Source organism: Cataglyphis hispanica, chromosome 4 (genome assembly GCF_021464435.1).
Source record: "Cataglyphis hispanica isolate Lineage 1 chromosome 4, ULB_Chis1_1.0, whole genome shotgun sequence".
Taxonomy (NCBI): domain Eukaryota; kingdom Metazoa; phylum Arthropoda; class Insecta; order Hymenoptera; family Formicidae; genus Cataglyphis; species Cataglyphis hispanica.
In genome coordinates this window covers 640,004-666,580 of record NC_065957.1, presented here as the reverse complement: position 1 = coordinate 666,580, position 26,577 = coordinate 640,004, and the positions used below count along the sequence as shown (strand labels likewise).

The window sequence follows — 26,577 nt, the reverse complement described above, 5'->3', positions numbered from 1 at the left end:
AGTCCTAAGGAGAGAAGTCCTAAGGAGAGAAGTCCTAAAGAGAGGAGCACTCATCGGCATTCAGATACACGAGAGCGCAGGGAAAGAAGTATCGAGCGGATTGATTCTCGAGAATCTAGAAAAAGCAGAGCGGCTTCTATTGACTATGAGAGGCATACTTTAGAACGTTTTGATTCTGGCAATAAAAGTCCGTTCGAACGATTAACTCCAAAAGAACAACGAAGAATGAGCATAGAGAGGCTGGATTCTCAAAAGTTTGACTTTGATCCGCGAACGATCGAACGTTTAAAATCATTGGAACGTTATGAGCAAAGAGATCGACTTTATGAAAGAAAGGCGGAATCGAGAAGCGCCGAGCGAAAAAGTCTAGAAAAGCTGGATTCGCGGGAGCGAAAATATTTGGGACGCTTGGAATCGCGAGAGGGAAGAAGCCTCGAGTGCCTGGATTTCGATAACACTGAGCGCAGAAAGAACATCGAGATGATGGAATATAAAGATCAAAAAAGGAGCAGGAGCAAACCTGAAAAATCGGAAGAGAAACCGCGAGAGCGCGATGACTGGAGGAGCTTGGAGAAAGCGCGGAAGGACGATGAGAGACGAGAACGAGAACGGCAAGCGAAACTGTCTCTCGAATCTCGTACAGAGACTGTCATCGGTATGCCGCACGAGATGGAGAATTTAAAACCGAAAGCCGTGTTTGCCGAGTACGAGCCGAAAGTTATCGGCGGCGTCGTGCTGGGTTTCGAAGAGACCGCGTTGCCCGGTCATATACCGGTGGAACGTACAAAGAGCGATCCGAATCCGGCACGACAGAGATTAGGATCCAACAGCAAGCGACATATGTTGATGCATCAGAAATCCATAGATCTGACTCCCGCTGATTCCGGCGATGAAGAACCGTTTTCGGACAGTGCGGCGACAGTGCAGAAGACCAATGTTGATATACCGTACACATTGCACAAAAGGCATGTTATGAACGGTACGGCATCCGATGAGAAATCCGAGTCGGATAGCAGCAAGACTTCGAAGAACGTCAAGAGTACCGCCAAGGACTTGCCGAAGCTGCCGTTGAAAATGATAACAGACATTTCGTACTTTGATTTAACCAAGCTTTCCTCGATAGATAAGACTAGCAGTAAATTATCTCCGGATAAACCGAAAAGCGGCGCGATCACCGCCACAAGACCAAAATCTATATTGAGTCCATCGGATAAGCCGAAGAGTATTTTAAGTCCGTCAAAACTTTCGCCCACAGATCCAAAGAGTATTGTTTGCAGTTTGTCGCCTACAAACAGAAGTCCTTCGAAGGCGAATGCGAAGACTCAATCTCCTGATAAGCTTTCACAGAAAGGTGGTTCGTTAGACAGAAACAGGGCCGAAGTCATCATCAACGAAGATTATACGTGTAAGAAATCTTCTAGTTTAGATAAAAAGCCTACGAAATTATCTCCGGTCGAACCGAACGTTACCATCATCTCAGCACTCGAAAAACGTTCGCCCAAGAAATCACCAACTGATCCTAACGTAACTATTGTTTCCGTAATACAGAAAAAGAAATCTATAGATGGAGCGCCCAGAAGTCCTACTAATGTTGCAAAAACAGATGCTAAATCGAAAGCCGCTTTAAATTTTGCTGATGTTGTCGGCATGGAAATGAGGCAAAATCTGGAACGCAAAGCGAAACTTGAAAAAGATAGTTTGAAAACGCCGGATGATAGTTTAGAGAAACAAGATAGCATCGAGAAGATACCATTACCAGAAATTCCTGGCGATGGAAAGGCAGACAACATAGAGAAAATGGCGTCCGATGATCAAGTCATCGGAAAAATGCAACAAGCAATGCTCAAAGAATTGATCCATTCATTGAAACGAACCGTCGATGATTTGTCCGACGATGATCAAAGGAAAGAAAATGTACAGTCCGTTATAGCTGAAGTTCACATATCAGCTGCGGCGGAAATAAAAACGGAAAAACCACCGATTCCGGAAAAACCAAAAATATTGGAGAAGCCAAGTATTCCCGAGAAGACAAAACGTATTTTGGAGAGAATAGAATCAAAGTTCTCAGAAGTTAGTAAAAATTCCGCTACAAAAATATCGAGACCCAAGATCATCGATACAGGATTTGACGATTTTGTTGATCCAGTCGCCGATTTGCCTTTGGACGAAGTGCCTGTGAAACCTGCTTTAGAATTGGATAGTCTTAAAGTTCCTGAATTTGTTCCTTTCATGCTGAGACCGCACGCAGAACCGTTAAGATCAAAGTCCCTGTCTCTGGCAGAAGAAAAAGCACCGATCGATACATTGCTTTCGCCGGAAGTCGAAAATAAACACTTCGTGCAAGATGTCTCTCCGAAAAGGGTGAAAAAAGTGAAATCGGAGCCGAAAAAGGACTTCAAGAAACAATCAAAATCATTGGAGGGTGACAAGCCACCACTGAAGAAAAGTGCGTCGAAGGAGTCGCGTGCACCGGTGGTGAGTACAAAAATTGATAAATCTAAATTAAAGCTCGGCGAAATGCCACAGGAGATTATAATAATCGATTCGACTGATGTAGCGCCAGAGATAAGCATCGTTCAAAAAGGTAGATCGAAATCCGTAACCAGATTGTCTGACAAGCCATTCTCCACATCAAAGGATGACAAGGAAGAGACAAAGAGTACTCGTGCGAAATCCGCATCAGTCGACGATGAATTGATTAAGGGCACGATAAAGTCCGAAAAATCCAGACCGAAATCGCTGGGAATATCAAAGAGCTTAGGAAGTACGGAGAAAAAAGATTCAGTAGAAAAAATATCACCGAAGAGGACTATCATATCCAAAATTGTTGCCAAGATGGATTCAAAAACCGAAAGTAAATCTGCAAGGGACGCAGTATCGAAGCAGGATTCGAAATCGATGCGCGGCAAAATAGCATCAAAAGTAGAAGCGACTAGTGAAGAGGCTAACGAATCGAAACAGCCTAAGTTGGAGAAAGATTTTAAACCGTGTGTTAAACCTGATGTCGTGATCGATCAGCCAGCAGAGACTAAACGGACTGCAGTAACGGATGAATCCAAAGAATCGATCAAGGAATTATTAGCTAAGGAACCAACGAAGGATAGCGCGAAGAAAACTGCGCTTGCTCAAGATTTAACTCAATCTCCCTTAGTATTACGTAAACCGGGACAAACGCCGATATTGTTTGCTCGCGCGCGCCTTGGTCTTTCCGAAGGTAGCGGAATTGGCGCTTTGCAACGTCAAGGAGCGACGCAATCGCCTACCGCTCAGCGACGCGCCAAATCCTTGGATGCCGCGGTAATCTCTGTACACAGGCTCCCGCCGGCAAACGCGTTTTCCAGTAAGGATGACACGGTGGACGTATCGGAGAATCTGGAGGATCGAGAAAATGCTGCTGCTGCCGAAGAAGCCGCTCGAGAAGGTACGAGCGTAATATCGAAGGTACAATCAGCGCAAATGGAGGCTTCTCCGAATCACAGATCCGACAGTACTGATCACACGACCATTCCGGAGATATGCACAGATTCTCTGTCTGTTACCGAGACTTCGGCGCAATATTTAGAGTCACCATTAACAGAATGCAACGAAATTGTAACCAGCATCGATTTGATACCTTACGAAGGACAAGAGAATGGTAGACAAATTCCGTTTATTAATTATATTAATGGAAATGAGAACATTACAGAAAGCACCAAAGTAGAGGAAGCTACGAAATTCATCGATCAAAGTTCCGCGGAATCCGGCGGTGAACAGGAAACTTCTCAAAAGAGTTCTGAAGCGATAAAGGCTGACGTGCCTTCGAGAGTTGTTCAATCGGATCAGTCGGTAATCTTCGTGAAAAGCGCTAGTACGGAAGTTGTCGTCTGCAAACAAAAGCAAACCGAATTGTCGAAGGATGCTATTGAGGACTACAATGGAGAAGGAAGTGTGAAAATTGGCGAAACAATATCGATAAAATCTCCGACTCGTCCAGAAGATCTTTATACCAAGATCGAAGATTCTGACCGGAAAAGTCCGTCTGAGAGGGACGATGTTCCTGACGTAACTATAAGCGTAGTTCGAGAAGACGAAAAATACTTTCTTAGTTATTACGATCAAGATGAGCTTCCGGATATGGTCAAATCGCCGATACAGATATCTATCGAAGAGTGCTCAGATGACGAGGGGAATCTGGAGGAGGAAGAGGAGGAAGAGAGACTGGAGGTGGAGGAGATTGACGAGCGGGAAGAAGAGGAAAACAAACGACTCGACTCCCTTGATACAAGCGAGGATACGCTAGATGCACTCGATACACAAGTGCAAATGCGAGGCGTCGATAGTGAAATGAGCTCGCCGGATTATGGTGTCGATAAAATGGATGAAAAAACGTTAGTTGAGGTTGAATTGACACCGGAATATCTGGAGATGAAAAGAGAAGACGAAGAGACCGCGGAAGAATTACCGGAAGACGAGCCGGTCAAAGAAGCCGTAGAGATCGCGGACTCGAATCGTTTATCCATCGATAAGAAGCTCAGACTAAGCACTGAACGCTCGAGAAGCGAGGAAACCAATACTTGGACACCGGACAGAGAAGACCCTGACTCCAGTTCATGTTCCATCGCTCGGCCATTGGGGATCGGTCAGATACAACCTATAGTAGATCGTCGGGAGATAGCTCTGATTGAAGGCGCTCGCAGTGGTTCTCTAGATGATGACAATAGCAACGACTCGCAACCAGCTCCGAAGCACGAGATGAGCGCGACGTGGAAGTCGTTTCCGCAAGAGAGCTCCGGTAGTTCTAGTTTAGAGGAGGGCTGGGTACCTCAAGACGAGAGCAATGCGCAGCAGTCGCATTCTGAAGATAGCAACGGTCAAAATGAGGACAGTTTTCAAGAGGATCTAGCAGATTTTCCTGGCACTTTTATCTATCCTATTGGACCCGAGATATTGGCCAATTACGGTGCGTTCTCGCTCTCTCGTACATTATCCAGAATATCTGAGCGCTCAACTACGTCGGAGCAGGACAAAAGCGATTTTGAAGACTCCTTCAAACCCAGTTCGAGGTCGCCGAGTCTCGACGACGAATCTTTAATGTCGAGCGACCATCAGCCGTCTTTGTCATCGGATCCACCGTCCGGTACGGCATTACCATCTGTCTCCGATGATCGCAGAACGTCCTCTGAGTTACCGGATATCCCTATTGACGTGATTGGCGCGCAGGAGGATGATTCGAAATCACCACGAACGAACAGAAGATCACGATTGCAGCTACAAAGCTCCGAGGACTGGCCATCGCCGCCGAGCTCACCCGTTTTCGAGACGCCGGTGGTGAGTCACGTGGAGACGTTCTACATGGAGATCAAACCGGAGGAAGCTGTCAAAGTCACCGTCACGGACAGCACCGAGACGCCTGTTCAAGGAGCGGAACGAGACAGTGATTCGAGTGATGAGAACCGAACTCTGCACGACGATCTTCATTCGACGTTTTTGGAGGATGGACAAAGTTCGACATCCGCGACGACGGTCGACGGTACGGTTAAGATCGCAGTGAAACCAAAATCGAACTCGTACATAACCGGCTCGTCGCACAGCGAGGATACATCGATGGGCCTGTCCATGTCCGAGTGGTCCAGCTCGAACAATACAGTGCGCCAATTTTGTCAATACTCTGGCACTAAGTCCGACGACAATTCGCTAGCGGAACTTGGCGCCTCGATCTCGGATTGGTCGGGTAGCACTACGGTGATACCGCAGCAATATTATTCCACGGCGGCCGCGGACAAGAGCCAGAGCGACACCACGACGTCCGAGAGGAGCGCGACCAGCATGAGGCCGAATTCAAAGTGTCAAACTGCTGATACTTCTTCTCTTCCCTCGCCACCGTCTCCTTCTTCGTTGCCGCTACCCGTGTCGCCACCACTGCCTTCTCCACCAGCGACGACTACCTCCCCGTTCCGATACGAGGATGAAGATATCGGTTCCGCGATCGAACAACGCGAAGCTTTCCAAGAGACGCTCGAGAAAGACAATCACCGCCAAGCTCGAACGCACAGCGACGAATTTGACGAAGCGCGACGATTTATCGAGAGTCAATTTGACGAGCATCGTCGATCGCGTCGCTACGACGACGACGACGAGCAACAGCAGGGTATTTATCCGGAATTCGTCGGCATCTCGCCGCCTCGCATCACTCTTCGAAACGAGTACGACGAGGCTATCGACGATGTTGATTTTCAAACGGCTCCGGAGGATGAAACGACACTCTGCATCGATGATACGGCGCTGCCGATTCCCGAAGAGGATGAAGAAGATCAACTGTACGATAACGTGCCCGCCATGAAGTATTCCAGCAGCGACCAAGTACGAATGGAAGTCGGCCGGGGTGACAGTTCAGAGGACATGCACGAGAGATACGCCGATCTCACGTTACAATCGAGATTGGCGGATGACGATTGGTCCTCGGAAGAGCGGAGAGACGTCCCTCCGGAACGCGAGAAACCTATGAGAGTGATGGGTAAATTCGATCGCGGCTTCTCGGAGCCTAGTCCACATGAAGCGGGCAGATATCAGGGCACCCGTTCCACCGAGCGGCCTGTGATGGTACCGATTCGTGCCAAGTCGACCCCGTATTACTCCACGACGAGTCAGAGCGGCGAGTCGACCACGTCCAGTCCGCCGATGCAGATCAGAACGCAGATCAGAACGAAAACAATGCCTTACCCGTCGAGCCGCAGCCCGCAGAGCGAGGGTGACACGTCCTCGAGCATGGATAGTCCGGCGCATACGCCCGACCGGGGCCAACGGGCCTTTCGCCGGAAACGTCAGCAGAACACTAAGAGACGACATCGCGTCGTCGTCGATCTCGAGGTCAAAGACGGTCATATAGTATCCAGTACCGATTCCAGTTTCGACGTGGCGACGATACCGCCGCCTCTGCTAATGGAGGGCCAAAATCTCGGCATGGAGGATGACGACGAGGACGATGAGATGTCCGAGACGAGGGACGAACGACGTCGCCAGCAACAGCGTTGACGGGACGTTAACGATCGTCACTAAATAGAAATGCCGAGTAGACAGAGAGAGAGAGAGAATAGATGATTAGCCACTCGCTCGGGCTCAAATCGATAGAATCTATAAAGGAATCTTTTCAATCGTGGAATTGAGCGCACACTTAGAATTGATAAACTTAAAACGGCTACGCGCGTTGACTTATCTTGATCTATCGCACGAACGAAGATCAACCGCAAACCGGATCGACGACTCTGGCCTTTGTTTTTTTTTGCAAATGATCCCGATTCAACGATGGCGATTACGCTCGATAAAAATTGGGCCGGGATCGAGAATCATATATACGGGTATGTTTGAGACGAAAGTTACACCAACGACGATGAGAAACAGGACGGTCGTAAAAGACTCGTCCGTCGCATTTCTGGGTTAAGAGACCCAAGCGAATGATCAAAATCTGCGCGAAGAGAAATTTAGCATAATTATCGTTAGGGATACGAAATAATACACACGTTTGTTACACGTTTTAGAGAGATCCGGTTTACTTTGATATTATCGTCATGATAGAATTTTCCTTCCTTCCCCCCTCCCCCCCTTTCCTCCTCATAAACGAGTACTTAGCGAGTATTATACTCATAATAACACGGAAAGCGAATATCTTAATTATTACGATCGACGTGCACACAATCGACGCGTTATATCCTAGAAATAATAATAAGGTACGACATATTATAAGATAGAGATCGAAGGAGCGACGCGTAGAATTTTCGAGAGTAATCGTAAAAAAAAAGAAAGAAAAAGAAAAAAAAACAGTTTAAGTCGTATGCGTATATAAAACCGCGTAATCATTTTTAACCCTTTAATCGGTCCAATCTTTATTTAGTTTATCGCACGAGATATTATCCTCTCCTTCCACCCCACGGCCCCTCCCACCCTCCACGGCCACTCCCGTCATTGCTAGGGAGGAGTCTTGTGCTAGGATGATTAAATGAGTTTTTTTTTTTTCCAACAATTTTGTTACATAATCACACCTAGTGCACTCCCCTACGGCACGCGTTATTCGTGTTACGCTAAACGCAACATTAAAGGGTTAAATAGAAATCACACGGCATTTCCAAAAGTGACAACTACACGGTCGCGCGACTTGAATACACCAAGGACAATCACAATTGCGAGGGGCAGAGAGAGATCGCCGTGGGATCTCTCTCTCTCGAGGGAAGTGGAAACAAATAGAGGCGGAATAAATCGGTTCGATTGTTTCCAATTCAGAATTGAATTCTGAACAGCCCATATATATATATATATATATATATATATATATATATATATATATATATATATATATATATATATATATAGATGCGATCTACGATTTCTCGCCGTGGTTTTAGTTCGAGTATGCGATATTAGAAGGGGGAGAAAAATTGCTCAACGTAGATACATAGACGTGGTGTACGTATTTTTTTCTTCCTCGTTGAAAATTCGTCGCACGGTGAGAATTCAATTGCAATCTTACAACACGATGAGAGAAGGATGAGTTTCTTCCTCGTCTACGTTAAATCATCAACTTTCAACATTCTCGCTCGGACGGATAATTTCTTAAAGATACGCAGATCGCGAACCGGGAAGTCTAGACGTGCCCTACATTAGAGATCTCGTAAAAATTATATACATACATATATATATATATATTCATATATATTATTAGGATTTATTTATTTTATTATTTATTATACAGAGACAAAGATTATACACAGACAAAGAGATAGAACAGCGTTGCCGGATATTTGGCTGTTTTTCCTTTTCTTTTTTTTTCTCATTCCAAGAATTTGCTATTCGAGGCTAATACGACGTACATGCATACGTTTACTGCTCATGATTATTCGTTTCCTTAGGTCTCGAGTTTAGATAAAGTGCTTTGTAACGAGTGATTTACGAGAGAAACGCCCGAGGGGAATCTCCTCTGCAGTGAGAAACGCGCGTGTTAACCGGAAGGGAAGGAACTCTAAAAAAAGAATTGCGTGCACAAGCCGATAGAAAGTCCCATTGGTTTCAGCTTGCATTGTGCCTAGTTTTTTATACCTCATTCGTCGCATGCACAATTTAATGATAGCGAGGCGTGAATCAGTCGGTCGCGTACACGTGCGTGTGCGTCGTGTGCCTGTCGACGTCTTTAGATAGGTAAAATATACATAAGCGTAGGTATTGATTACACAAGAGAGAAAATTGAGTGCACTGTGGTGCGTTGTGCTGATTGTTACGAACGCATGGTATATGTGTGTGTGTGTGTGTGCGCGCGCGCGCGCGCGCGTGTGTGTATTCCAGGGATAACAATTATGAATTTTACGATTTTTACAATTGAACGCGTGGACATTATCGAAGAAACGCGATTCTTTTTATTCTTCTCGAATCATGTGTAGGGAAATCTCGAACTAATGCAATTACATCGGTCTTTTAATCCTATTTAGGGCTGTTAACAGCTATCTTGTTTGTAGGATCGTCTCTTGGATATTTTTAATATTTTCCAATTAGATAACTCTGTATATGTATATTTTCACGTGGCTTTAATCGAACAAATTTTTTACGTCTATATTTTAAAATGAAAAATATTGAGTTATATAAACTTTTAAAATATTTGAAGCGATATTTTCTCACAAAGTTATCGTATCTTAAAAATGATCAACGGCTAAAAAAATAAATTTGCACGGAACAGCGGGGTTCAATTTAATTTTTATGGAGAACTGAAATTAAGCTGTTAAAACGTCCCTTTCTCATTATGGAGAACGTCAACTTGATCGATTTCAATGATATCTACAGCACAGTACATCTTTAAAAATTCCCGTTTTGTTGCTAAAATACATACTTCTTTAAAATATATATTTGTAGCCAATATAATTAATTGCAGCAATAATTCGTCAATAAACATTCGGGAGTAGTATTTCTGATAACGAAACGAGATCGTTACGTTCGATCGACGTATCAAAGAAATTTTGCAATTTATCTGCGATATGTCGCTATTAAGTATACACGGTTACGTTTAATTGTTACTCGATTATCGCGTATTTGAAAGAGATAGCGCAAAGTATGCGAAATGCAGAGGGAAATACGACCGCTGAGTGCCGATGAATGATGGCATTACCTTACTCAACGAGTTAGCAATCATGATGACTGTTAGCTTTAATACGTAGATATATATTCTGAATTTTCTAGCATATTTGTACGTTGAATTCCAGATTGAGTTTATTTATATCAAGGCTATGTTATGTATCAGAATCGGGAGTTGGATCTCCTCGTGCATCCCTATATATCATAGCCCGACTTAGGAACGATAGTCATTCTAGGATTTGCCCGATGAAAGGCCACTGGAATGGCTATTATCGAATCACTTGGATAGGTTGCGGTTTCGAGAATTCTAGAATGGCTAATAGCCCTAATTTGCAGCTACCATGTAGAGGTAGAAATGATAGATGATTCATATCGGGCCGTGTACAAGAAAAGTAAATCCGAAAAATAGAACTGAAGTTTTTTTAAGTATATTTTGATCTAAATTAAAAAGAACTTTTTATTTATTTTTGTAAGGCGATTATAATATTCTCCTTTGTGCTTTAAGTTATTGATTATTTTTTGATTTTGCACAAACGGTCATGTTGGCATGTAGATCTGTTATATGCGTCGGGATGTAAATTAAAGAACGTAAGAGAGTAGAGCCTTCTCGACGCGTGAAATGTTGCAGTGTTAAAAATTGCATTGTTTGAAACCTACAATTTATCTATCATATTGAAAAGTTATATTGTTGACAAAAATATATATGTATAATCTCTAAAAATTCCGAGCGCTTTGGCGGATTTACAAATTTATCGAAATCACGGGAGAAACGGTTCTTGAAGAGTTACGATGTCAGGATGCGCGAACGAATGATAAACGATTCATCTCACCGAATACTCGGTGCAGAGGTCATACTTGTCATAGTCTAGTTACATTAATATCTAGAGGCACGGCCTTGGCGATTAGTCGAATAAAACCCTTTGATGCGTTTAGTATTATTGTGTATCTCCGTTTTTGTATTGAGTATTTGCGGCAGCGAGTTCGATCGAGGGTTCGATTCATCTGTCAAAAAATTCGGCGCACGTGTGGCCGAATGTTTGCATCGTCGACAAAAGTCACGATACACGCGTACATCAATTGTTTTATGAAAAAGAAAAAAAAGATGAAGAAGAAAATTCCTCGAAATATTATTCGCGATCTTTTCCGCGATCTAACGATCCGATTTCGCGATCCGCTCGATCGAGTTCGCCGCAACCCAAAATTCGTACACGTCCTTCCATCTTTTGATTCTTGCATTTGTGCATCGTCAGAATATCGCCCCTGTCTCATCATCGTAATGATCGCACCTACCGCACACCTACATACACACGCACGCGTCTCACGCACTTACTATGTATGTGCCGAACCCTCACCCTGTGCTTGCGCGCGAGATCTGCCTTTACTTGAGTCTGTTTTTCCGCAATATCGCGTCGCAATGTCGTCTCCTTTATATGCGCGAATCGTATGCATAAAACGTGCAGCGATCGCACGCGTGTTTTTCTCGCCCTCGTTCGAATTCCGAGGATACGCGTCTCTCCCCTTTCTTCCTCCTCCCCCCCCCCTCCCCCCGTTGCGCATCGCACACATCTTTGCCATCATAGATTCCTATATATCATCATTAATTTAAGAACGCGTATTTTTTTGAGGCTGTCACAATCGGAACAATATGTTATGCGTGAAAGGAATACCGAATTATATTCTTGTCTCGTTTAACGCGTCGATTAAGACTCATCGTAAGGAATGAATGACATCTGCGGGCGAAAGATAGCTAGGTCTGGGACACCCTGCTACACTTGAAAATGATGATGTCGTGCGAAAGGTTAAACGGAGTTACGTGTGAGGATGTAAGGTCTATTATAAAAGTCGAAGTTCAAGTTTCGGATCGTTATTATTAGATTCGTCGTTTCGAGCGAACGCGTGTTATTGATTCGCGAAATTAAATTATTCGATTTATAAACGATACTTGAAGCCTCTTCAAACAGTCGCTTCACTTGCCGATCAATCTGTGAAGAGGAACAGCATACAGCCAATACCCCGCTATTTTTATACAGATTTTCCTAGATCCTAGACCTAGCCGGAAATTTTTTTATCTACACGGATTTTTCGCAGCGATCCTTCGATCTTCTCTTTCTTTTCTGTGTATTCGACGATTTGTTACACGCTTCGTGAATATAACTCTTTTTTTATTTGGGATATAAATTTTGATGGATTAAAGGAAATGATATCGGGGGGTAAGCGAAACTGGTCTCCAGATAACGAGAAATTTATTTCTCAGATAACTTTTTTTCTTCACGTACATATATTTTATGGCAAAATACGAAAGTGGAACAAGTTTCTCTCTCTTTCGAGAGGAACATGATGTACCTCTCATACTGGAAAGAGCCGAATTTTTGGACGGCTTATTTCGAAGTTGTATAGGTCCCCTAAATCACATATATCCCGGACAGAGCGAGACGGGCCTTGGCGCAATAGAAGATATGCGTATATATGATCCTGGTGTACTTTACATATGCTTTTCGACAGGTGGTGATTACAATCGGTGGACCTACACGAACGGATACGTGAACTCGCCGGCCTGGCACATGCATTACCGTGTGAACCAGGTGCGTAACGTAATGGTTCACGCAACACCACGCACCCTGACCAATCGATTCTTACCGCTGGTCCCACGTTGAGCGGGGAGCCATATACCGCACACAGTTTAGGAAAGTACCACGCTACACATCAATGAGGCTAACGCGAATAAACACGCAAGAGGAGCATAAAAAAAAAGCGAAATCGCTTGCAAAAACGAAATCCCTGAGCGTACCAGCTTCTACTCTGCATTTTTTTTTTTCATCTTCTTCGATTCATCGCTGAACATTATGTTTGCGATCGTTTGATTTTTACGCGACACTTTTATATATACGGGGTCATAATTTTTGTGAGGTGGAAAGGAAGGAGGGAGGTAGGAAGTCACGAACATTATACGGGGTGAGATCTTTGTAAAAAGTTTGTTAGAGAAAAATCTGATCTGAGATTATTTCAAGGGGATAGAATCTGAGCATATGGTGCTTAAAATCGTTCAACAATTTTTATAATATTGAAACAAAGAAGATATGATTTTTGTTTGACAAATAACTGAGTTATTCGAGTGTCACAAATTAAAATGACGCAATAGCTGAATACAAGAAATCTGTCTTGTATTGTATTGGAGAATTATTTTGATATCAGCGACAGCGCGGAGTTTTTTTCATAATATTTATATATAACATTATAATATATTCCTTTCGAGTGTTACACATTTAAATCACTTCGTATCTATAGAAGCTTTTTCTCGAGATTCTGCCCTTTTTCTGTATCAGACTATTTTGAGAACTTTCCAGGATAGAGACTTTGTACGAATAAAGCGAACTATCCTCTCTTTCTCTCTCTCTCTCTCTCATAATTTAATTTTCGCTAATTGTATCATTTTCTCCGATTTTTCTCTTTGTTAGCATGCTTTTCCGCTTTATTAATATTATTTTTTTGTAGCGATTTTTTATCCTTAGAATTTAGACGCACTTTATAGCAATTCCCATTTCAGTCGCACTGTCATATTTATTTTAAAGATCCTTGTCATGTGTTTTGCTTATGATTAAAACAAATAAATAATATAGTCTGTTGTATAAAAAATATTATTTCATCGGATCTTCGTGTGACTTATGTACACAAAATAATCAATAATCTCCATAATCTCAATGCATTCGGATCGCATAGTCGTATTGTTGCAATTAGATCCTCTAGAAACGCGTCTTAATATGTCGTTAAAATAATTCCAGCATATTCTTAATATACTTTTTATCAACTAAATATGCATATAATTGTGCCAATTGATAACATATTTCCGATTGTATATATACGCGATGTCATAACTTGACTCGAAGAGAAGTTGCAAGATTATTTAGATTTTAGTAGTTTCAAGTAATCCACCCTCAAAAATATTACCCCTTCACGTTTTTGCATTAATCGTATTAGTTCGTATACTCTATATATATATATATATATATATATATATATATATGCATATATGCATATATATAGTCTATACAGTTTAATCCTGCCTCCCTGCCTAGAGCGTGCGTAGAGATGTGAATTTTATTCATAATTCATACATTTAATCGAACGATCGCCAATTGGCACGTTGATGGTACGCTATAAATGTTATATATTCGCGAAAAACAGTTTTCCTGAAGATTAAAAAAGAAATACGAGATAATTTTTTGAATTAGTAATATGGTAATAGTAAATTCTGAAAATGAGTGAAGACACGATTTCATTAGAAATGTTAAAAATAAATAACTGTGGCTAAAATGAAATAGCGCGCGATAAAAAATAATTTAATAAGGAGATTACGAAATCTTCTCCCTCTCAATCGTTTCTTATTGTCACCTGCAAAAGCGATTGGAGGAATGGATAAAAGTGATCGTCTAAACTCACATCTCTAGTTGCAGCGTGGTACTGAACGTTCCCGCATTCACCACTATAACACATACACGCAAGACACACATGTTACACGTACACGTCAATTAACTTATTTAGGAACCTTTTTGGAACCATTACGTAGCGCCCCTGTCACGAATCACGAACGTATTTTGCCATCTGTCACAATGTCTCTTCACATCAATCCCTGATCAAATGTGTATAAAGCCCAGTTTCGATCACGTCACATCTGCTCTCTCATTCAAATTCTATGATCCTTATCACATATATATTATCACGTGTATTTTTACAGTATATGTGTATGGACACCGTATAAAAAAAAAAAATCATCACGTTTTTTCTTCCTCAAAATTTTTTGAAAGCTTATACCCATTTTTTTTTTCTAGTAGAAAAAGAAGAGACCCAAGATATACACGAACGATTTTAGATATTCAGCCTTATAGTAGGAAATTTTCAGCGTTTTCCTCTTCATGTTCGAAAGCTATTCTCAATCAAAACGAAAGGAGCTGAAAATTTTCTATCGCGATATACATATATTGTTCGACTCTTTTCCAAATGTTCAAATGTGTGCTCTTATCTGCTACAAATTCCCCAATAATTCTCATCACAATTTATTGTACGAATGTTCACGAATTTAGCAATAATAGTCTGATGCCTGGGGTGAGCGATAGAAGATTTCCATAACTGGATGGACCCTATTTCCTTTTTATTTTTTTTTTTTTTTTTTGTTCTGAATTCTAGAGAATCGTTCTTTTGTGCTTCTCGCGGTATCGTATCTCGATAGCGGTTCAGGGGATCAATATATAAATATAACCCGAGCGTGACAGCCAAACGACTGTTATGTATCGAATAGTCAATCGCAGAGAAATTTGCAGTGGAGACACATTTTATAAATAGTTGACCCTACATTGCATGATATTGGTTTTAGGCAAGGATACAAATCACACGACCCGGATTTTTATTTATGAAAATCTTGCCACTTTTAGAGATTCTTTTATCAATACGCAAACAAAGCAGCGTAATACTCGCTAGAAGAAACACGCGTTTTTATATTTTTCATAAAAAATTTGCAGTTTGTTTTTATTTTCAATCAAAATTAATTAACGTGAAAAGAGAAATCTTGCAATAAGGATTAAAATGACTTGCATTGGGTCAGATTTCGTTCTGATGGAAGACATCACTGTAACAATGATTTAATTCATTTTTCTGAAAACTAATCTAAAAGTCGAGAAAATTAAATTTCCTGTGGGACATTTAATTTGAATTTTTTTTAATGTACTTGAAGCATTGGAAAAGCTTGGAATTTTAAGTCTGCTGTAATTCGAAGCGCATTAGTAAATTCACATAGAAGGAACATTCAAGAAATGAGTCTGGCATAAATTTAAATGCTAATTCATTGCTTGAAAATCACTCAAATTATACATATATTAATATATTTGAGCGATCTGTAAGACAAAAAGAGGAAAAATTAATTTTGTCTAATACACATCTTAGTCAATCATAATTTAGATGAAGATGGAATGAAAAAAATTTGTCATTGGTAATTCACAAATGCATTAGAAAGTTCTTTAATCTAAATTTTTTTAAAACATTCTATGAACTTGACATGTTTCAATATCATTCTGTCACATGTAACATTACATTTCATTCTATGTGACAAATTGAGAATATATAAATTCTATATAAATTCTGTATTTCCGAAAAAAAAAATTAGAAATATGTACATATTGGCACGTAAAATTTGTTCAACGAAGTAGTGCCAAATATTTTATAAACACATTACGATTACAGTGAAATATTCTTTTAAGTTTTTTTTTTATAAACTCTACTGCATGTGAACATAAATGCACTTCATTTTATATCTAAGGACGTGCATCAACGTCAGTCAGTTTCCGCGTATTTTGGAATAAATTTGGCTAATCGTAATTTTAAAACAATATTTATAAATAAGCAATTTATTAATTGCTCTTACACAGAAATCTTTTTATTCTTCGAATATTCTTTGAGAATATTTGTCATCTGTCCAAACGGCATATTCGGCTTGAAACTTTATTAAAAGTAAAAAATCAACATTTATATATATATATATATATATATATATATATATATATATATATATACATACATACACACATACCAAATTAACAAGCCGTTTTTTTATACCGTTGTAAATGACAACGCAAAGGCGCATTGTGTTCCTATATCTTAATCTCTCAGTGTCAAACATTTTTATAAGACTGTCGATTTTAATAATAATATTTATATGAAATCCCAATATATAAGAGATCGAGTGTTAATTTACGTCACGTAGTGTTCTCGAAACTATTGTTTGTCTTCCAGTTTGTAATTTCACTAATTACGTCGTTCTTTGACTTTTAACACCTTGTCTCTTCCAATGGCTTGCCAGACTAGCAATAAACGAGTCCTTGAGAAAGTCATCGACTTTTGACAGTAATCGCGTGTTATTGTCCCAAATGTAACTTCGAGCTCGCTCATCTTCCGTTTCCGGTCTGCAAAGACGACGTTACTCGCGTGTCAACTGACATTTGCTTCGATTTGTGAGAGTTCGAAATGTACTACGTTCGTATATACAGGATGCCCCATTACTACTGAGTGTTCTCTTGTCTATCGTAAATATCTCTTCCCTCAAAGAGCTTGGCTCCAAATTTTTATCGACATAAAGTCGCTTTTGGGAATTTCCTGAGAGAAAAGATTCTATCATATCTTTTTTTTCCGTGTATTTCACTCTAAAAGAGCACACCCTCGGAAATTAAAGATCTTATAAATCGTCGCTTTTAGATAGAAAACTCCATGATTATCGAAGGCTTCAACCAGGTTGAATCATCTGAAGGGGCAATCGGCAGGATATAATGGGACACCCTGTATACGCGCACACACGCACACACGTGTATGCATGCATACATATAATTCTGTACAATTAGAGAACCCGATTTAACGATCGGAATAACTTGTGGCGATGGACAAGATAATTAAAGCAAGGTACACCGTAGCAGTACATCGGGGTGTCCGTCGTGTCGGCGTAACGCTCCTCCCGCCCTCCGCCCCCGTTTGTAATTTGTGTAACACTTTTTGATCGTTTATCGATATACCGTACACTTGTTAACGCTATATATATAATATAAATATAAATATATATATATATATAAAAAAATATATCTGTTTTACGCGGTGATTCTCCCCCGGTTGAGACGCGCGCAAGGCTCGTCGATTGATCCGATCGTGTTCGAACGATATATCGGAGCTGAGAGCTCGGTGGAAGGACGTGGGGGAATTACCAGCGTCCCCGAAGGACGAGAACGGTATTCCAAGCGTAGGGAAATCTATTGTACATTGATTATTGATACATTAATTATGATAACAATAAATTATATACAAAGTCCAAAGAACGTATCTGCGTCGAATCTGCGTCAATAATTTTGCCTTAGTTTATCTCGACAGTTCGTTTTTTTTTCCTTTTCTCTCTCTCTCTCTTTTCAATTTGTTTTTCCATTTTCATTTTGTCCACGCGCGGTTAGACTGACATTTTAATTTCGGACCCGATGTATGCGCGGTCCAGGTGGCTGGACTCTGCAATTTTTCTTCGTTTTATTACACAGTAATTTCTACGGATTGAATTCCCGTTTCTCCCCGATGTGCAATGCGACGTCCTTGTTCATTTCTTTCTTTCTTTCTTTTTTTTTTTTTTTTACTCTTTATACCGTATCTTTTTACCGCAATGCCGGATTCGTCGCTCGACCGGATGGCAATATGTGTGAGTAATGCCCTTACAATGCCTGTCTGTGTAACTATGAATATTACGATCTTTTTTTTTTTCTTCTTCATCGTTATATATTTCATAATTCGTTTCGTTTAAGTAGCACGAATTCCCGTTTAGTGCCGAGTCTGGGCTCTGCGTCGCATTTGCATCGACAGACAGATAATTAAATTGCAGTTGCAAAAATTTATTGCTAGGAAAAAGAACAAAATGATTAGTAAAAATTATCTTGTTCTCGGATATCATACTAAATAAATGTGTGATAAAACATATTTTTATAAGCCTTTTTCGCAGTTTTAAGCATTTTGATTTTTGTGAAAATCAAAATATCCTTCGAATCATATACATACACGACCTTGTTGTTATAAGACTATGACGATATGGCTATTAATAGCTGCTATTAATTAAAGCAGCAAAGGTCTAATATATATATATATATATATATGTATATATATATATATATATATATATATTAACGATAAAATATATATATATATATATATATATATATATATATTGTCAAGGCTTTATTCGTGCAAATGCGTCACTGCCCATTCCCAGTAATTTCTATGCCATTAGCTCTGATGCAAAACGTAAGCGGTATAGCTTACTCCTAGACACGCTGTATAATACACCTTCTTTTTTGTTCACACAAATTATATCGCATTCGTCGTCTTCGTCTTCGGCAAGTGGAAGCTTGATCAAAGACTCACTGCTTAAGAGGCTTTCCGCTGTGAAATTACGCGACCTCGTCACGCTACCGTTATTTCCGCATGCGATTTGCGTTTCTCGCGTCGATGAGATGCAGAATGCGTTATATAGATTTTCTCTTAGCGTTAATTTTGTTTCTTATAGCCATTAATTTGCCTATTATTTATTAGAGCACATACGTTTATAGACGCGCTTAGGCATGAATTTTTTACGTGAGAATGAAATTTTTCTCTCGCATACACTGTAACTCTGACTTTTTTTATTCGTTTATGCCTTATTTGCATCTCGCTTGTATATTATCGCTCTACATATCGTCGTTTTAGAAAAGATGGATCCTTTTTTATTCTCAGATTTCTCCGTTATACGAAAAATTGTTGCACGTATCTCCTGCTCTGAGATTTTTAGAATTGTCAACTGAAACCGATGCGTGTCTTCATTTTAGCATAAATGCATTCCAATATTTATACCAGTGCTTATCTCTTAGTCTATTATCGCTAAAATGGCCATTGTAGTTAAAATACGATAGAATTTCTTAGCAAAATCTGCGATAAAAAAATATCGAGTATAATCAAGAATTTTTAATGTTGGTAAAAAACAGCAACGATCTTTAACGATGCGTTTGCTAAATTTCACAATGTTTGTTAATACATTTGAAAGTATGTTTCTCTGTGCATGTAAATCTTTACAGTAGTGTATGTATAGATTTTATATAGTTATAGATATCATCTCGACTCACATGAATAATTTTCCCGAAAGCTTTGGTCCTATTCACATCGATTATCGACATCTTTTTTTCGAGCGCATTAGAGATTCATAATAAAAAAAAAAGAATGTAAACCAAAAGAGAATGCACCATAGCATGCGTGCATATATACATCACACCGGCCTTACATTTACATACTCAGATATTATCGAGATTTTTATCATTTTATTTTTCTCACCTCTCCTTGTGTTTAGCGAAATTCTCTCCCGGTCGTCTGACTGAAATCTATTTACAGATGTCGAAGCCAACAAGCGAGAGATATCGGATCAACGGGAAAACAATAATTCTGTGTACACCGCTGAAAAATCTTCGGATAAGCGAACGACGAACGGCGGGATCGAGGTGAACAACGCGAGCGTCGTAAATTCGCCAGATCTTAGCCCGGTGAAAAATGCGCGAAATGGGGAAGCGGAGGAGACGGAAGTTAGAAAAACGAAAGTGAGTTTGTCGTTTATAAATTGACTATCGCCATCTAATCTATTTTTCCATTTTTTTGATAAAAATTAATCTTTTTTTTGTCCAGAGATGGCCAACTGATAAAGCGTATTATATAGCCAAGGAGCTCCTCATGACAGAACGAACATACAAGAAGGATATGGATGTTATTAATGTGGTAAGTAAAAAGTTATTGCAGAAAAGATCAGTTTTTTTTTTAAATCCTTGAAAAAAAAATTTAGAATTACGAATTGTCTGTTTATGCGCAGTGGTTCCGGGAAGAAGTTTCCAGGGAAGCAGAATTAGAAGGAGAATCGGTGGTCTCTCTAATTGAGCTGCTCGCCGACGTGCACGGTCCGTGCCTTCAAGAGATGGAGGCACGCCTGGCACGCTGGGAGAGCAACGCTCGTCACAATATCGGCGACTTTCTGTACAATACACTCTTGAACATCCTGCCTCTCTACGACCAATACTTGGAAAATCTAATTCCCGTGTTGGAAAAAATGGAATATTCCATGCGAACGTCGCGACGCTTCGATCAACTCTGCCGGGATTTCGAATCGCAGAAGCATTGCTATCTACCGTTGACCTCTTTTCTTTTGAAACCTTTACAACGATTATTGCATTATAACAGTATTATTGACAGTGAGTATGGATTAATATCGATTACCTAGTTTTCAACGTAACTCTGAATTTTTCACACAGTGATGTTACGCTTTTAGGATTATTAGATCATTATCCGAAAGACCATACCGATTTTGAGGATTGTTTGGCAGCGAGAGATAGACTTGGCGAGACATTACTCGAGGGCCTCACAATTATAAATCAAGCGGTAAGAGAAAATTATCGTGCTGTATATTATATGAGAATACATATTATTGGAATGATTCAGAAAAAAATTAAATTCTTTTAATGTTTTTAATTTGCTTTTCATCATTGCAGGAAAACCTGGTGCAATTGTGCGAAATGCAACGAGATATTACTGGCTTTGATAATCTAGTGCAAGAAGGTCGAAGATTTATTAGACAAGGATGCCTACAGAAGTATAGCCGTAAAGGTTTTCAACAACGTATGTTTTTCTTGGTAAGTTTTTTGCATATTTCTCATTAATTAAAGAGTGTGACGTAACGTAACAAGATTATAATGTCGCGTTTATCTTCACAGTTCTCGGACGTGTTATTGTATACATTCCGTACTCAACAACCAACGCAATGCTTCCGTGTACATGGTCAACTATCATTGAAAGGAATGAAGATTCAAGATGCAGATAATAAGACTGGGACCGATTTCGCGTTTATTATTGATGGACAAGGAAATCAGTGAGTATCAAGTTTCTCGAACTATATTGCATAGTTAAGAAGATAATAGTGAAGAGATAATGGTCGTTAAAAGGTCATATCATTATTGAGAAGTCAACTAGCTAAATTGACTTTATTGAAGCGCACGTTTGATAAATTTATCGTACATTTAAGCAATATTCAGATAATAATGAAGCAACGCACACGTACATGCAATAATGTGCTATATTAAATTACTGCATGTATATTGCTTCATTATCATCTGGGTACTGCTTAAATGTGCATCAAATCAATGCAATGTATGTTCTTATGTCTATTTATTGCTTATGTTTAAAGTTACAATTTTCTTAAATTTAAATTATTTTGTTTCTGTAGATCGTTAACAGTTGCAGCAAGTAATGAAGAAGAGAAAGAAAGGTGGATAGAAGATTTGAACATGGCTATAACGCAAGCTGATGCGTCAGATGCAAAGTTGCCGTATTTAAGCTTAAAGTCTTGTAGTAAGTAATTGCTAAGCAATACAAAGCCAAAAAATTTCTTTATTGAATGAAAGTAAAAAGATTCCATTTAAACTTTCTTTTCCTTTATTAAAAGTTTTAGGTTCAGCTGATGAAGTGGGAGATGGTGTAGGATTAGAAGTAGATCGAACTAGTTGTGGAGGTGCAAAAGCCTCACAACGTAGCAATACTACAGTTCATGTTTGCTGGCATCGCAATACAAGTATTAGTTACAGTGATCAATTACGAGCATTTCAAGTATGTTGGAATTTTGGATTATATATATCACACTCACACACATATACGCAACACATACTTTTTCTGTTGTACGAGAGAATTGTATATTTTATATAAGAATTAATCAACATATGTTTCAGAATCAGCTTAGTGGATTTCTTTTACGGAAATTCAAAAATAGCAATGGTTGGCAAAAGCTTTGGGTTGTATTTACCAACTTTTGCTTATTTTTCTACAAGTCTCATCAAGATGACTTTCCCTTGGCTAGCTTGCCATTATTAGGATACACTGTATCTACACCGTCAGAAAAAGACGGGATTAATAAGGACTTTGTATTCAAGTTACAATTCAAGAATCATGTATATTTCTTCCGAGCAGAAAGTGATTATACTTTTAGAAGGTAAATATGTAATATATTCTTATAATTTCAAAAAACTATTATATATAAATATATAATTATTGATTATATATTTAAATTTTGTCTCATATATTATAGTCTAAGAAAAGTAGAATAAACTTACATTTTTTTTTTAGATGGATTGAAGTCATTCGAAGTGCAACTCAACAGAGCCATGTACCCACTAGCATAAATGGGAAAGAAGAATATTAGAATTGAATCTATGCACGATAATTAAATAATAATTAAGAAACGAACTGTTTATTAAGGAATTGTGCTATACTATATGATTTTGAAATGGTATGTAACGAGAAAGTCTAAATCTTTGGCCTTATTATATATGAAATCAAAAAAACATGTGTATGTGTGTATCTCGGATTTCATATTCAATCAAAATTAATCAGTTCTTTGAAAGAATAACTCATATTTAATTACATTTTTTAATATTATGTAAATTATGGATTTACATACTGGTAATATCTTACAAGCATTTATTAAAACATATTTTTAATCATAATTCTTTTAATATTATATTCTAGACTAGAATTATTCTTCTAGAGAGCGTTACAATTTTGAAGACAATTGAAAATTTTAATACAGATAATAAAATATAATGATAGAGATATTATAGAAAATTAGAGACAAAAATATAAAGATATTTTATGTACAAATTGCAAAATTTTGTGATATGTGATTTTTATGCTTTTAATATAAACTTACTAATTGACATTAAATATATTTAGACGAGAATCTCGATATTATGTCACAAACTTATGGAGAAGATTATTCGTAAAAGAGAATATACATATATAAAAATAAATAAAAATTTGTAAATACATATTTACACATATATATAATAATCGCATTTGTTTAGAAATTTTTTATTGAAACTTTTTTTTATATCTATTCTATATTGAACGATATTTGCGTGGGTAATATACAATCGATTGTAACAATATAAAAGTATACAATGTATTTTTAGACATTTATTTTAGACATCTTTAACGACAAAGATTTTGTCATAAATTTTATGCATTATACATAATTGACTGAGATTTCACTGTTATTCAATGTATAAAATGGATCTAACATTGCATTAGAATTGTATCTAATAATATATTTACATTAGCAGTACTATTTCAAGACATATTTTGTTGTATAACATAAGCAAAGATTCGGTGACATTATCGCAGAAATTACACATGTATTAGTTTTGGACCAATTTTATAATCGAATCCATTTAATAATCATTGTCTTCAATAAGACAATAATATTTTGCGCATTTTTCTTTTTATGAAATCTAATTCGTTTAAGTAGAATGCATAACATGAGAATTGTATTGTAAATCATAGATGCACTATAAGAAGATGCTTGTAATTTTATTCAACTTTTAGTAAATGGTGCCATCGCGATTTTTATAACTAATAAGACATAATATCTGCAAAGAGACTGGAAGAAATTTTTTTGTAAGATGGCATGATATTGTATAATACTACATAACAATATGTTTGCTATCTTTATTGCGCGGCTATTTAAATGATGGTATTTGTATATCCCGCTAGCCTCTAATAAATCAAAGAGATAAATAATTATTAAGTTAGCTGTTAAGCATGTTTAATTATGGTTTTATATTGTATAAATGCCTAAAAAAAAACTTGAAAATGTATCAATCTAATTAAATGTCTTTTTCGACAAAAGACATTTAAGAAGACATTTTAAATTTTTGGTCATTTAAAGAGATTGTTATGTAATTTAGATATAATAATATATAATATGAAAGAGAAAAAAGAGAATTAGAATTATATATATATATATATATATATATATATATATATATATATATATATATATATATATAGTACTCAGTTAAAATAAAAAATATGGATATATATATTTAGAAATGAAAGCTTGCACACAGTTTTGTACACAAATTTGTGGTACGCAAATATATCTACATAGAGAGAGATTTGTTTAAGATAAATCATAGACTGGTTTTTAAATCTCTACTTTGCGTCATCAAATATATCTGATGTACAATATTTGCTGAGCGTTCAACAATCTAACAAATAATATAACATTGTTGTAGCATGAGACTAATGTAAACATTATTGTAGTATGAGAACAAGAGATTTCTTTTGCTATCTGCTTCATCAGATTGCAAAGTGTCATTATTAAACAACATTATTATTGACATTATGAATACAATTACACTTATAACGTTTATAGATTTAAATCAAGCTATTCCGAATTAAGATAAAAATAAATTCAAATTTTATAACAAGAGTATATATATATAACAAAAATATACTTGCTTCTCGTTTTAATTGCGGAAGATGCAAATAAAAAGAATAGCTTTATATCTGCAATAAAATTACGATATTATAGCATATAAATACAACAATGAAATCAGTAGAAAAAACCGTAAGAAATAGACTGTTTTAATGAAATCAAAGTGTGTTAAAGAATTTGCATGAAAACATATGATACATGTAATGTTTGCTATAATGGATAGATTCTTTATACAAATATTGGCTCTCTTACAGTAGCTTACCAATTTTGAGAAATCGTTTTCTGGTTCAATCAATATCGAAATAGCCTATATATTCCAAATACATGTATCCACCAATAAATTATATATTTCCCAAGAGGTACTGTTTTCCCCAAATTATTTTCTGTGACCAAGATAAACGAATGAATGTAACATTATAATTATTCTGTTAATAGCGTATTTTATTGCAATAAATATATCAATAGAATTGCGAACATTTTTTTTATATTAATGATATTGAATATTTCCTAAGATATAGTTACTAATATTCATCTTCTTTTTTTATTTAATTATAGGGACTTTCCACATATTTATATGTACTTTTTATAATTCCTGTTATTATTCTATAGTAAATTATTCAGATATGAAATTATGTCAATGATTGCTTTCAATAATGCCACACAACAGAATATTATTTATCATGTCTCTTCCAAAGCAGGTATAATAAAAAAAAAAGAAACTGGTTTATAAAGTTGATTCTATATTACATAACTGTTTTAACTGATTCGGTAGATGAAACATCTGATGAAATTCATTGTACAAAATATTCGAAAATCGTCATAGATCTCCACAATCGATCTAAAATGGATATTATTTTTTTCTGTATAGATTCTAAAATATCTGTATTAAAGATTAAAAATAAAAATAGATAATAGAATCTTTTTTGATTAATTTTAAAAGATTTTACAAAAGTAAAACAGATAATATATATATATATATATATATATATATATATATATATATATATATATTCAAAATATTCAGCTGAGCTATATACAAATGATGATCACATGTCCTCGAAAATTTTCCTTTTTTTAATTGTATTCAATTTTTATTTAACATTATTTAGTAATTTGAAAATTTTACTAAAAAGAAGATTGATTCAGTTGCATTATATATTAAAGTTATTTTATATTTGATGGTTCTAAGATATTTTGTCTACTAAAATTGAGAATTGATCTCCTAAAAAATAACATCACGTTTCTTGATTGAAATTTTACGCAAGAAGCAAGTCTTAAGCAGATGATACATCGAGAAAAACAAATAAGAAAAGAATTTTATTAAGAATTGTATCTACTGTTTCAATCATGTTTATTCTTATGGTAGCCTCGTTAATCGAAGATACGCACACAGACACGCATGTTGCGCGTATATGAGCGTGAGAAAAAAATCACCGGTAATATATGCTAAAACAGTTTTAGCATATATTACCGGTGATTTTTTCTCGCTCAAAGAGCTTAGTAATAAACTTAATGAGTTTTGGTATGCATTCCTATTATCATCTCACATTGAGTGAATTTAATAAACCGATGACGCACTCATGAATATTTTTACATTAAAACATAACATAAAGGATATATAGACTAAAATGCGTGGTATATATTAT

At 37.5% G+C, this 26,577-nt stretch overlaps 1 protein-coding gene across 5 annotated transcripts in view; it reads left to right on the top strand.

The window, feature by feature from the left end:
- The window catches only part of LOC126849065 (FERM, ARHGEF and pleckstrin domain-containing protein 1), a 36,606-nt gene extending 11,201 nt beyond the window's left edge, over positions 1-25,405 (top strand). For 3 of the 5 annotated variants that reach the window (XM_050590558.1, XM_050590560.1, XM_050590559.1), the window contains exons 12-21: positions 20,014-20,216; positions 20,302-20,391; positions 20,483-20,858; positions 20,936-21,045; positions 21,156-21,296; positions 21,378-21,532; positions 21,887-22,011; positions 22,106-22,266; positions 22,386-22,645; positions 22,780-25,405. In XM_050590558.1, the coding sequence (XP_050446515.1) occupies positions 20,014-20,216; positions 20,302-20,391; positions 20,483-20,858; positions 20,936-21,045; positions 21,156-21,296; positions 21,378-21,532; positions 21,887-22,011; positions 22,106-22,266; positions 22,386-22,645; positions 22,780-22,855 (1,697 nt within the window). In that variant the 3' untranslated portion in view covers positions 22,856-25,405. Of the gene's footprint in view, positions 1-40; positions 8,209-12,591; positions 12,672-20,013; positions 20,217-20,301; positions 20,392-20,482; positions 20,859-20,935; positions 21,046-21,155; positions 21,297-21,377; positions 21,533-21,886; positions 22,012-22,105; positions 22,267-22,385; positions 22,646-22,779 lie in introns of those variants that run through there. The other 2 variants (XR_007687348.1, XM_050590561.1) reach the window with 2 other exon arrangements.
- Positions 25,406-26,577: the final 1,172 nt, after the last annotated feature.